The 13,238-nt window shown below is 41.0% G+C and overlaps 1 protein-coding gene across 6 annotated transcripts in view; it reads left to right on the top strand.

Moving 5' to 3' along the window:
- The window catches only part of DMD (dystrophin), a 767,992-nt gene that overhangs the window by 703,425 nt on the left and 51,329 nt on the right, over positions 1–13,238 (top strand). For all 6 annotated transcript variants that reach the window (XM_062488103.1, XM_062488102.1, XM_062488105.1 and 3 more), the window contains 3 exons: positions 6,406–6,607; positions 9,986–10,071; positions 12,652–12,809. In XM_062488103.1, the coding sequence (XP_062344087.1) occupies positions 6,406–6,607; positions 9,986–10,071; positions 12,652–12,809 (446 nt within the window). The remainder of the gene's footprint in view (positions 1–6,405; positions 6,608–9,985; positions 10,072–12,651; positions 12,810–13,238) is intronic.

The following is a 13,238-nucleotide window of genomic DNA, read 5'->3' as shown; positions in this document are numbered from 1 at the left end:
TGTATAAAGCAACTGGAGTGATATGCAGTGAAAAGTATTCATAATCAGTGCAGCACTGAAGGGAGTAGAATTTTTGGAATTAATTAGCTGGCAGTGCATAAGTGTAACTTGTAACAGGTTTTTATGACTGAAAGTGCAAAAATTTGCATCCCATTTTATCTGTATTAGAATCATAGAATATTCTGTGTTGGAAGGAACTCAGAAGTGTCATCTGAGTCAAACTCCAGGCCCTGGGCAGCCCAAGAATCACGCCATGTGCCTAAGAGCATTGTCCAGATGCTTCTTGAACTCTGTCAGTCTGGTGCTGTGACCACCTCCTTGCCCAGCCATCCTCTGGGGCAAGAACCTTTTTCTAATATCCAAACTGTACCTCCCCTGACACAGCTCCAGGCCATTCCCTCGGTCCTGTCGCTGTCACCCCAGAGCAGAGATCAGTGCCTGCCCTTTGTCTGCCCCTCACGAGGAAGTTGTGGCTGCACTGAGCTCTCCCCTCAGTCTCCTCCAGGCTGAACAAACCCAGTGCCCTCAGCCCCTCCTCACACGGCTTCACCATCTCTGTGCCCTCCAGACCCTCCACCATCCTCACCGCCCTCCTCTGGGTGCTCTTTCCCAGCTTTAATGTCTTTTTTGTATCGTGGCACCCCAAAGTGCCCCCATCACTGGAGGTGAGGCTGCCCCAGCCCAGAGCAGAGCAGGACAATCCCCTCCCGTGCCCCTCTGGCCGTGCTGTCCCTGATGCCCCAGGACACGCTTGGCCCTCCTGGCTGCCAGGGCACTGCTGGCTCAGATTCAACTTTCCATCCACCAGGACCCCCGGGTGCCTTTCCCTGGTGCTGCTTTCAGCCCTTCCTTCCCCAGTCTGTGCGTACATCCAGGGTTGCCCCATCCCAGATGCAGAATCCAGCACTTCCCCTTGTTGAATTTCACATGGTTGTGACTGCCCAGGCCTCTCGTTTGTCGAGGTCTCTCTGCGGGGCCTGCCTGCCTTCAGGGAGTCAGCAGCTCCTCCCAGTTCTGTATCACCTGCAGACCTGCTCAGGATCCCTTCCAGTCCTGTGTTCAAGTCCTTTATGCAGATGTTGAAGAGCACAGGGCAGAGGATGGAGCCCTGCAGAACCCCACTAGTGACAGGTCACAGCTCTGGTGTCACCCCGTTCACTGTAACCCTTTGTGCCCCGTCTGTGAGACAGCTGCTCACCCATCAGTGATGGTGTGAGTGTGTTTTTTTCAGCTGGGGGCTGGACATTTCGACCAGAAAGATTCTGTGAGAGACAGTAATGGAAGTTATACTGAAATTCAAAAAGATGATGTGAGCTGTCTTCCTTTGGTCAGCTAGCTGGGTTACTATGTCATAAGAGGAAATTAAATTTGTTAAGCAGAACTTATCCCTCACAAATCTATACTGGCTCTGACTGATGACTCTGTGGTCCTTCAGGTGTTTTTCAATAACTGATTCCTGCCATTAAACAATTTTGGACTCATCTTGGACTTTTGCATTGGGTTTGTGTGGCCAGGTTTTGGTAGCAGGTGTCTCTAGGGGTGATTTCTCTAAGAATTTCCTAGAAGTTTATCCCATGTGTGACAGAGCCAATGCCAGAACAGCTCCAAGACAGACCTGCTGCTGGCCAAGGCCAAGCCCACCAGTGACAGTGGTAGTGGTAGTGGGATAATGTGGTTGAGAAGGGTGCAGGAGAAAATCTATTGCACAACAGCAGCTGGGAAAGAGGAGGTGAAATAGGTGAGAGAAATATTATGCTACAGACACCAAGGTCAGTGCAGAAGGAGGGGGAGGAGGTGCTTCAGGCACCAGAGCTGAGATTCCTCTGCAGCGTATGAAGATGACCATGGTGGGTTAGCTGTGCCCCTGCTGCCCATAGAGCTCCACAGTGGAGCAAATATCCACCTGCAGCCTGTGGAGGACCCCATGCCAGAACAGGTGGGTGCCTGAAGGAGGCTGTGACCCTTGTGAAAGCCGTGCTGGAGCAGGCTCATGGCAGGAATTGTGAACTCTTGGAGAGGAGCCCACGCTGGAGCAAGTTTGTTGGCAGCACTGTCTGTTCCCAAAGGACTGGATCCTGTGGGAGGGATCCACTCTGGAGCAGTTTGTGAAGAAGTGCAGCCAGTGGGAAGAACTTGCGTTGGAGCAGTTTGTAGAGGACTGTCTCCCGTGGGAGACTGCACACAGGAGCAGGGGAAGAGCGTGAGGAATTCTCCCACTGAGGAGAAAGCAGCAGAAACAACATGTGATAAATTGACTACAGCCCCCATTCCCCTGCTGCTGCTGCAGGGGAGGAGGTAGAGAATTTGGGAGTGAAGTTGAACCTGGGAAGAAGGGAGGAGTTGAGGTATGTTTTTTTAAGATTTATTACTCATTATCCTCCTCTGATTTGATTGGTAATGCATTCAGTTGATTCTCCCAAGTCTGTTTTGCCTGTGACAAAAACTCATGAGTGATCTCTCCCTGTCCTTATCTCGACCTGTGAGCCTTTTGGTGTATTTTCCCTCCCCTGTCCAGCTAAGCAAGCTGAAGTCAGTTCATCTCTTGAGGTTAGATTTAGGTAAATTTTTGAGAATTGATGCTCTCAGAGACATGCAGTGGCACTTACACTGATTACTCTAGCACATTCTTCATACTTGTATCTAAGGAGAAGTATTTAAGGAATTTGGTTAGCAGGCTTTGTTCTTACAAATATTTTTGCCTGGAGACACCATCATTGTATTTGTGTATTCTATCATTTCAGTGTCGCTTGTGAACTCAGTTCAATTAGATTTTTTTTAAAACCTCAACTCATTACAAAATTCTTTTTCTGCTTTTTGCAATAGTAGAATTAGAGCACAGTGCTGGATTTCAGGGCTCCTATGCAAAGCCAAAATCACACTTGCAGTAGGTGCTGCTTTCAGCTATTACTTTTAATTTCTGTTTTAAAATTGCAGGTTTTTACATATATATATATATATCTATATATGCCTATATATATCTATATATCTTTTTTTCTGCAAGCTTCATAGAAAACAGGAATTTTTTTTCTACTGAGGAGTACTCAAAAATGTGTGTTTAATAGAAGGCCTGCTAAACTAAAGGTACAGCCTATTTCTCAGTGGCAAGAACAGAAACAGTTAAAAAAGGGAGCTGTACTTCAGTTCTTTTCAGTTCATAAATCAGCCTGATGAATATTAAGACACTAAGATATTAAACCTAAAGAAGAATGTGGAAAATAGCAGTCCTTAAATATTAAATGCTTATGTGTTGTGTTATCTAGTGTGTGGCTTTATCATTTCAGCCTTCAAAATTGTTGTGAGCAAGCCAGGTGTAACTATTGCACCAGGTTTTTTTAACTGTACAGATTCATTTGATAATCACATCAAAGCATGATGACTTTTCTTGTTTTGCTACTTTTAAAAGATCTGATCTTCAAGTACAAACCACATCAGGACATTGTGATATCAATAAAATGAGATGTATTCACAAACTCTTCTTGGAAATGCAGCAAAAGAAAATACTCAGGAACTTTTGCTAGGGGTATTTTTTTCTTTAATTGTATGCAGACAGAATTAAATATTTTTTTTTTTAATGTGTCAGCCAACAGCAGCAGGCTACAGAGGAGATGATGTTGCATTCTGGGAGGACCATTTATACTTTTTATTACCTGCCATATGTTGAGTTCTTCCTAAGATCAGTTTGTGACCTCTAGAGTGTACTTTCTCCTGCCTGTTAATTGTCACTTCTGTCCTTCAGCTGGTTACTTACTCCATGTTGTGTTTTATACTTTTTCTGAAATCTGGCAGTGTCTAGTTAAAAACATCCTAACCTTTTCTCTATTGCCTTGGATGCTAAAGAAATATTTATATAAATGACTTAGACTTCAAAGTAAGCTAGAAGCCACTGCTCACACAGATTTTGGAGACAGTTTTGGAATTCTAAATAGAAAAGTGTAGAAGAATGGCAGAGTACCCACAAGAAGTGAGAAGCTTAAAATGGCGTGGTTTATTGCAAGTAAAGCTTTTCAAATCACTGCATGGTGCCAAATACTCAGCTTTTCAATACATATCTTTCTGTGGAGCTTGTCTTGGGCAAGTTGGTCGTTCACAGGACCTCTGCTTTTAGGAAAGAAATATGCAGTTCTGTGTTCTGGGAGAGGACCCCACACACACATTTCTTAAGTCTTGGTGGAAAAGATGAAGGAGCATCTTAATGAGATGAAGGCCAGAGCCTTCCTTTTTCCCACAAAAAGAGGTTCCCTAAAGCAGAATGTGTTAGCAAGCACTCTTTGCTTGTTAGGAGATGATTGTGTGTTACAAACTTTGGGATAGGACAGGAGGTTGATGAAGAGTGGGCTGAAAGGCTTTTCAGAATGTGCTGCTTATTAACGGGAAAAGCTTTCACAAAGTGGAATGACCCATGTTTAGCAGTAGCTCCATTTAAAATTATGCTGCCACTCAGACGCCTGAGGGGTTCATTTAATTACCGTGGACTCGTTGTCTCAAAGGAGCTGAGAGCTCAGCCTAAAGCTCGGAGTTATAGGTGTTGTGAGGGCTGTGCTCCATTTTCAATTTGGCTAATGAATTCTTAGAAGAAAAACATCTTTCTGAGACACTCAGGTATGGGTCTGATGCTTTTGCAAGATCTTCTGCACTGACCTTAGCACAGCTATATTTTTTATGCTAGTAGGTAATATTTCAAAATACTTTATTTTACTAAATGTCTGTATGCTAATGGGAGAAAAAGTAAAATAAAATCCTGCACAAAATCAAAGAGTCAAAGTTAAATTTCTTGGTGTAATAAAAGGGACAAGATTCCAAGGTTTTCTTTTTCACTCTAGCACTAAGTATGTTAGGCCCAGAGGACAAAATTTTCGGAAGTCCTTAAGGGATTTAGTAGCAGAAGTAAGTCCCTATTGATTTCCAATGGAATGTATACTCCTGAAATTCTTTTGGCAATTACAAAATCTTAGCATACTGTCCAAGCAGTGTGGTAAACCAGCCCTGTGGGCAGCTAAAGTATTTCTCATCTCTCACTAGGACATCAAAGGGGCAGTTTCATCCAGGGTAAAAGAGCATACTCAAGTGTGAATTTGCCAAATGGTCCCTTAAACAGGATCAAGTTCTAAAAAAATTCCTGTATGATGTTCTGCATTTAGCCCCTGCTCATTCTGGAGTTTTTTTGACATTATGAAGAGATGCTGCCTAGCACAACTCAAGAAAGCACATTTTCTATTCCGGTGAGAGAAGAACTGGTCTTGCAGTTGAGTCAGTTCATTTTCCAGTTTTATGAAGAATTTCCTGGATTATTTTGGGCAGTTCATTTTGGACCAGATGCTACTCCCTTAGGTCATATTGCATTGTGCTGCACTTTGTGACTGTTCATGGTATGAGCAGGATTAACAGCATCTGGGCTTTAACACCCCCATTGCTCACACCCTGGAAATTCACCTCAAGGAGTTAGGAAGGGTTTTCCTGTGGCAGCCGGAAGATCGTCATCAAGCATCTCATCTTTCTCATTTCCTTTGTTCTTCTTCCTGCCTTACTTTGTAAACCAACATCCCATAATTTTGTGTGCCATAATTAAGTGTGATGCTGCTTGGCAATGTTAGTTTGCAGAGGTTAAGAGCTGAGAAAGGGAAGTTCAGTTTTGCCCTGGACATCCGCATTTCAAAATGCAACTGACTTAAATTGGAATAAAAATCAAGTTTTTAAATGTCTGTGACAAAAATCACTTTCATGTGGACTAATAAGTTTAAACATGTCTTACTCTGTAACGATATAGAGGTATTTATAAAAGTAACTGCTCTTCAGAATTAAAAGTGAATAAATTTAATTAATAAATATTGAATTAGGGCATTTACTGCTTCCAGAACCTTCTTTTCACTGTCCTCACTAGAGGAAAAGTAACAGAGAGGTTAATCACAGTTCAGCTCTGATTTGTTTGCATATTCTTTGTGGAGTTTGGTTTGGTTAAGATTGCTTGACTTCTCTGAGAAATGGGCAACCCATCTCAGGAAAGCTGATGACCTGTGCTATGGAGAGAGCACATTTGGTGAATGCAGTAATCAAATATTAGCCTGTCTATCTGTAGGAACATAAAGCATGAAATACATAATTTTTACTTGCACAGTAATTTGTGTAATTTCTCCATAGGACACAAGAGCATAATAAGTACTTTACAGCTAAAAATGAAACAGATACACACTGGTCTCGAAGGCCACAACTAAATAACAGGGCATCTGTAGGAGTCCTGAAACCAGTCTTGCATGTGGCTTTCAGAGGACATTTTACATCCTCTGGCCAGGCACATAAGCCAAGTACAGTGCTTTATTTACTTTTTGGATGTGAGTAATACAACCACTGTTTCTCTTCCGACTTCATGGTTGTGTATTTACAAGGTTGTGTATTTTTTTATTTCAACAGTGGATCTCCTGAGTCTGTCTGCTGCTTGTGATGCCTTGGACCAGCACAACCTAAAACAGAACGACCAGCCAATGGATATTCTGCAGATCATAAACTGCCTGACTACCATTTACGATCGACTGGAGCAAGAGCACAATAACCTGGTCAATGTTCCCCTTTGCGTGGACATGTGCCTCAACTGGCTTCTGAATGTCTATGACACGTATGTATGGGGAGCTCGGGACATGGGAAAGCTCCAGAAACTTTCCCAGTAGCAGAAACAGAGGGGGAAGGTGTATTCAGCTGTTTGCCTTATTATAGTGTGGGTGGCTTGGAGCTGAAAAAAAGGGTAGTTGAAGTGAAAGTTTAATAAAGCTAATGGTTTAATGGCTGCATTTAGGTGAATCTATACAGCCCTTGGTTAGGGTTACAATCCTGGGTTTATTAGCCTATGCAATGAGAGAGCTGGAAAATAACTTTTTGAGCAGATTTTTTGTGTTCAGACCAATTCTGTGACTGCATCTCTGTCTACAGTAGGTCATGACTTTACATGGCTTTTTAATTTATTTTGATTAAGAAGTTCAAGAGAATTATCAAGAAGCAACAGAATGAGCACCATATAAACTCTTGCCTGTCTATACCTCTGGTTGTTAAACCTTTTTAAATATGTCAGTTTTCTATAGCTTTCAGTCTGTCACAAAGATGGAAGAGGGTAATCTCTTGTCTAATGTGCTTACAATCCTTAGCTCTAAGAAGATTTGAGAAATATTTAATTAAAAATTTAATTTTAAAAAGTGTACCCATCTGTTTAAACACAACAGACTAAAAATATACCTGAAGAAAATTTATGAGTGTTCCTTTTAAGTGGGTTAATGATGCTGCTCATAATGCATAGGCAAATTCCAGCGTATGTTTGTAAGATCATTTCAGAAAAAGCCATTATATTTGTGTTTGGTGCATTTAATTTTTAAAAATTCAGTTGAAGTATTTTGTTTTTAAGGTTTTTTTTCAGCCACTTTCAGTCAGACATGCTCATTACTGTGGCAGAATAAACGTTTACCTATAGAATTGGAAGGTCATGGGACAATTACTGTATTTCCATTGATATTTTGAACCATGCTATTGTTATAGGGCCATAATATTGTTCCTCCATCCACCCTTTGTCACAGCAGTAAAGTTTCAGTGATCACCTGCAAAAAAAAACACCACAGATTTGTACAGATCATGTCTTCCTGAAGGATCACCTCCAATAAGTCAGTTTTTTGTGACATCCCCTGCAGTAGCTGCAGTATTTTGTGAAGTGGATTACCCAGATTACATTATATTTCTTTTAGTTTACCAGTACTAGGGAATGGAACTATATTCATTCAAGAGCCAGGTTTTATTTGCTGGCTTTGTCAGTCTGCTTTGGCTTTCACAGAACAGTGATCCACTTCTTAGTTGCCATGAACCATAAATGACATATACATGTAGACTCCCAGTGAAAACAGAACATGTGCTAGGGATATCAATCTGTATCAGTCACATAAGAGGCAGAGAGGGACCTAAAGGTCATTCCACAGGCTGCTCCTAAGCTGAACTGTCCAGTTTAGATGTGTCATGTGCACTAGCCATGTCTGGTCTAGCTTTCTTTACTTGTATTGTGCTGCAAGTACAACATTAGAAATTATAATTATCTGCCTCCAGGCAATTCCATAGGTATGCTAGGGAGCTAGCTGCATATTGCAGGGCACAGTGGAACACAGAGGTGTTTTATGTGTGAAGAAAGCTTGTAGCTATTTTACCAAAATTCAAGTTTCAATTACACTGGTAAGAGAGGTGACCTTGGGGTTACATGTGTTTAGTTTTCATTGTAAACTTAATAGGCAGAGATCAACCAAAGTGCACAGCGCTACCGGAGATATTTAATTAAATGTACTGCGTCTTTACTTTGCTTTTAATTGAAAACTGTCATTTGTAAAGATATTAATCAAATTCACAGTCAATGACTGATCTAATTATGGGTACTGCTCTGCAAATCCAGCACATTTCAGATTTGTTTTAATTGATCAGTCACTCATGCTCATTTGCAGTAGCATGCTAAATTATTGGTTTGACTTGGGAGGAGAGGAGAGTGAACTGAACAACTCATGATTCGTACAAGTTTCAATTTAATTGCCTTGCAGAGCAATCATTATTCTATATTCTTCTCTTGTATAATTTGCATGAGTCTGGTATTCATCAGGAGGAGTTTCTCAGGGCACAGATGATAATTAATTTGGAAAAGATTTGAGGGAGAGGAATAAGAGGACCAGAGCGTGGAAAGCATAGGTAAACTACCAATGCTTATTCATGATGAAACATGCAAGATTCTTTAATAAAAAACCGCATATTCTAAATTTGGCTTTGTCCACAGGCTTCTGTCTGTACCTTTGATAGGGTTTGCAGGGGAGATGTGTGTGTAAATGAGCACCGCTGTCTCCTCTGCTCTTTCATAGGGCTAAGAAGACCACATGCAGCTTTACCTGTGGTGCAGCCTGGTCCATGACCATGGCCTGCCTCTACATCGTTCGTTTTACTCCCAGTGGGGGCCTTACTGGGGACGCTTCAAAGCTGTTGATAAGGCTCCACTTCAAAAATGTTGGGTTTAGGCATTAGCTTCCTGTTTTGTGTATGTCTTCATTTGCCATAGATGTTTCATATTGGAAATGCTATCAGAAACAAAGTCTGGGGGGAAGATAGCAACTGGAAGTAAATTGAGTTAAAGCAGATGACTGAGAGAAGATGTGAAGGTTTGTCACCGCATCGCCTGCAGCTCAGAGGAGGATGTTGTTCACACTGTCACATTAGAAAGCAGAAGTAGTAGCGTGGGCATGTTACAAGGCAGGAGTGAGTGTGTGGGGGAGGCTGACAGGCAGCAGGGGCTGGTTGGAGCATCCCAGCCCCTTGGCACTGCACAGGAAAGGTTTGAGTGCTGCGAGGAGGAGCTCAGGAACCACACCAATGTGTTAATGGAATAACGGTTACAGCCTGCCTGCCTTGCCATGATTTCTAGGCAGGCTTTCTCGTTCATCTGAATGTATTGCAAGTTGCTGCACACTCCTGGCAGAGGCTGCTTTTTTGTGCTTGGCTTTTTGTTGCCTTTTCAGGCAAGTCAGGGCATGGCTGACAAACAGTAAGCAAAGACTTTCTAAAAACGACTACTACATGGGATTTCTGGTGGAAGTAAAGCTATATTGTCTTTGTCAAAAGGACTGGTTTGCTGTTCTGTCAGGGGCCTCATCTCCTCTGAGAATCACTCAGCAGCAGTTCATAGAGAAGCCTGTTCAAGGAAGGGTGAAGACCCTTTACTCACTTTTTTCATAAAAGAGGAGATGAGTAGTCATTTCCAATCAAGACCATTTTGGGTAGAATTCATACAACAGCACAGTGCAGTTCAGCTATACCTGTGAGGCCACAGCAATGTCTTATTTTTCATTTCTAGCTTAACAACCATCAAGCTTGAGTGTTCTCTGTGAGATTTAATTTATGAAGACTACAGTACTGCAGTGAACTTAGTTATAATAAAGAAATTATGACATGAATGGATTGTATTATCAGCCAATGTTTTCTTTTCCATTAGGGGTCGAACAGGAAGGATCCGTGTCTTATCCTTCAAAACTGGTGTTGTATCCCTTTGTAAAGCACACCTGGAAGATAAATATAGATGTAAGTCGATGTAATTATGTTTGGTTTGCCTTATGTTTGTGTTCCTGTTTTATTCCTCTTGTTTATTTTTTGAATAAACATTTAAATGACATGCAGAGACATTATTTTAGATATTGCACATGCAAAGTGTGTTAATTTGTTTCACCTTGTACTTTTAAGTTACTTGTTCTCTGTATTTTTATGTAATTTAGCACTGTGGTTGCCAAACATTTTTGATGACACCCCTCCCAGCAGAAAAATTTTTGACCTTGCACATCCTATAGATGTATATATTTATAAATTATATACATGTACCACTGTACTCATATATTGTGTACTTTATAAGGCACACCGAAAATAGAATGTTAGGAAGGATGTGATAAAGATTCAGTAAAGACTATTTTGAAACGTTCAATTGAATATATTATCTGTACAAAAAGTATTTCTTTACTGCACCCTAATGGATTGTCTTGAACACTCCCTGAGGCACAAGAACCCCTTTGGAGACCACTGGTCCAGCACACCTTTATACACAAATATGCATGTCTATGGGACACTTGCATTACACTGTCTTCAAACACATTAACTTTTTAAAATTATTCCCTCATTGTGGTCACTCTTATTATGTACATTGTGTTCAAATATAGTTGCTACCTTTAAATAAATAAATATTTTAAATGTGCAAATTTTGCATATTTTAAGGGAGGAAATACTTGAAAAAATTCCACTTGCAGTCCTAGTTTCACCTGACTAATGAGTCAGTTCACTAATGAGGATCCAGCAAAGAACTGCTGATAAATGTAGTTCTCAAGAGAACTGGTATTAACTGGTATCACTCATTCATGCAGTTGAAAATACCACTGAAAACCCAGCCTTTAGGGTTTGACCCAATACCATAGCAGTTCTTCATCAATTGTTATCATTTTATTCTCTACTAATGCAAGCTGAAGAACTCCAAAGAAAAAAACAAACAGTACCAACAGCGGGGTCTGTGCATGACAATGTGTAATTGGATCAGATTTTATGGCAATCACAATGAATGTCACAGTTTAGATTTTTAGATGTTTCATGTGGGTGTTAAGAAAAAGTATTCAGAAAATCTTTTAAGAAAATTACTCAGTACATATATTTTTCAAAATTGTATTTCATCAAAGATTATCAAAGTTATAAAGGAAAACATTTATTCATGCTTTAGCTTCTCCTGCAGTGTGTGTGCGCAGGAATGCATAACCTATTAAGTGTCATATAACCTTGCTGAGTACACAGTGTTTTAATGATGGGGAAATTGGAAGCTAAATAGCTGTGGGAGAGGAAGGAATTGTGTCTGTCGTGCTGTGGTCTGGCTTTGCCATCCATGCTGAAGTTGTAGTGCAGTTTCCATTAGTATTGCTGCAAGTATGCAATGACTTGCACTCCTTACAATTTTTTGTCTCTTTTGTGTAGCAGAGCAGAATTGATTGTGCTAGAGCACAAGTCTTAAGGCTTGCAGAGGTGATGGAAGCATTCGTTCCAGAATTACTCATTATAATACCAGACTTTGCAAGAGTGAGATTCATGTAATTAAAAAATAATCCTTTCTCTCTGTTCCTTTATTCCTTTGGAAGAAAACAGGTGTCAAAGCAGTGCTAGGAAAGTTATCTCAAGCAATGCTGAAGTACTTTTATAATTGTATCCCTGGTGTTGGGTGAAATATTGAAGGGATTCCAAAAAAACAGCATTATTTTATTCTAGTCTTATTTTGCTCTTTTTTTTTTTAACTGTTGAGAAGTAAGGAGAATTTATTCAGGTAATGTATTCTCAACAGAGATGTTGCCAAATAAATATTTCATTTAATAGCAAGCTGATTTTTCTTTTTAATATGAATTCTATAACCTCCTCAATATATACGTAGTATAATTAATTCCCACTAAATTAAATGGAGCTTATGAAGGGATAGTAATTCTGTCCTGTAAGGATTCTTTTCTAGAATGAGGCAATAACAGAATATGGCTTCAAGCGACATTTCACTTCAGAAGCAAAAAATTAATACTATATTAAAATTTCTGATGGATGGCAGGTTCTGCCATACTGTAATTTTTTTCATTTATTTTAGAAATTCTTTTGAATTAAAAGATCATCATATATCAAAGTTAGAGAGCTCTTGTTTATCATTTTAACTCATCTGGAGGAGAAATGCATTCTCTGAGTTGTATGTTGATTGCTAAGACTTGAAGAGGTGCTCTTTGCTGTATGAAATTATTTTACCATTATGCATTACTTTTAAGACATCTGTGTTGTGTCTTGAAGATCCTGCTGTCTAGTTAGCTGTGTTATAGTCACTGTGTCTATTGCCAGTTTATTAACCACAGGCGCTGTGTTAGAGTGGCCTTTCTTCCCAGGTATACAAGCCAGTAACACTATTAAAAATTGCCACTGGACTCACATTTCACAGAAAAACCCCAGTGTTTATGAGAAAGCAGCAGCCAGATTGAAGTCATGTTTGTGTTCATGCCCACCAAGGCTGTTGACCGCACCTGTGAGTTTTGGAAACACGCAAATCTGGGCTGCTTGCCACATCCTGGTAACAATGCTTGACCTCTGGTGTCCTTCTCCTTCCTCCAGACCTGTTCAAACAAGTGGCAAGTTCCACTGGCTTCTGTGACCAGCGCCGGCTGGGGCTGCTGCTGCACGATTCCATCCAGATCCCCCGGCAGCTGGGGGAGGTGGCCTCCTTCGGGGGCAGCAACATCGAGCCGAGCGTCAGAAGCTGCTTCCAGTTTGTAAGTTCTTGTTTTGCTGGCTCCAAATTTTCTGACTGGTGTTTTGTGTTGAGCTCACCTGTACTTCCGAGGAGGACTGAAATTCTGGGATGAGGATTAGGGTGCTGTGGGTCATGTGGTGGTAGTGGCCATTGGCATATTTAAACTGTTCCTTTGACGATGTGTATTTCAATTAGCTCAGACAGCAGATAATTGTCATTGGGGCTTCTATTGGAACTAAACCCTGCAGAGTGTCTTTGCTGTGGTTGCTCCTGGCTTTACAGTTTTCTATTGCCCAGCAGTAGATAACTGTTTATTGCTGCCACGCAGGTGAACAGCAGTGCTTTCTCTGAATTTTGGGCATGTGCATGCCAGTGACAGCCAGGTGCCCAGGGGAGCAATGGGCAACTGCCTGCAGTGCTGTCTAGGGGCAAGGAGTGCTCGATGAGC

This window comes from Cinclus cinclus, chromosome 2 (assembly GCF_963662255.1).
Source record: "Cinclus cinclus chromosome 2, bCinCin1.1, whole genome shotgun sequence".
NCBI classification, from domain to species: domain Eukaryota; kingdom Metazoa; phylum Chordata; class Aves; order Passeriformes; family Cinclidae; genus Cinclus; species Cinclus cinclus.
The sequence above is the reverse complement of the archived record's forward strand: the minus strand, read 5'-3'. Positions and strand labels throughout refer to the sequence as shown.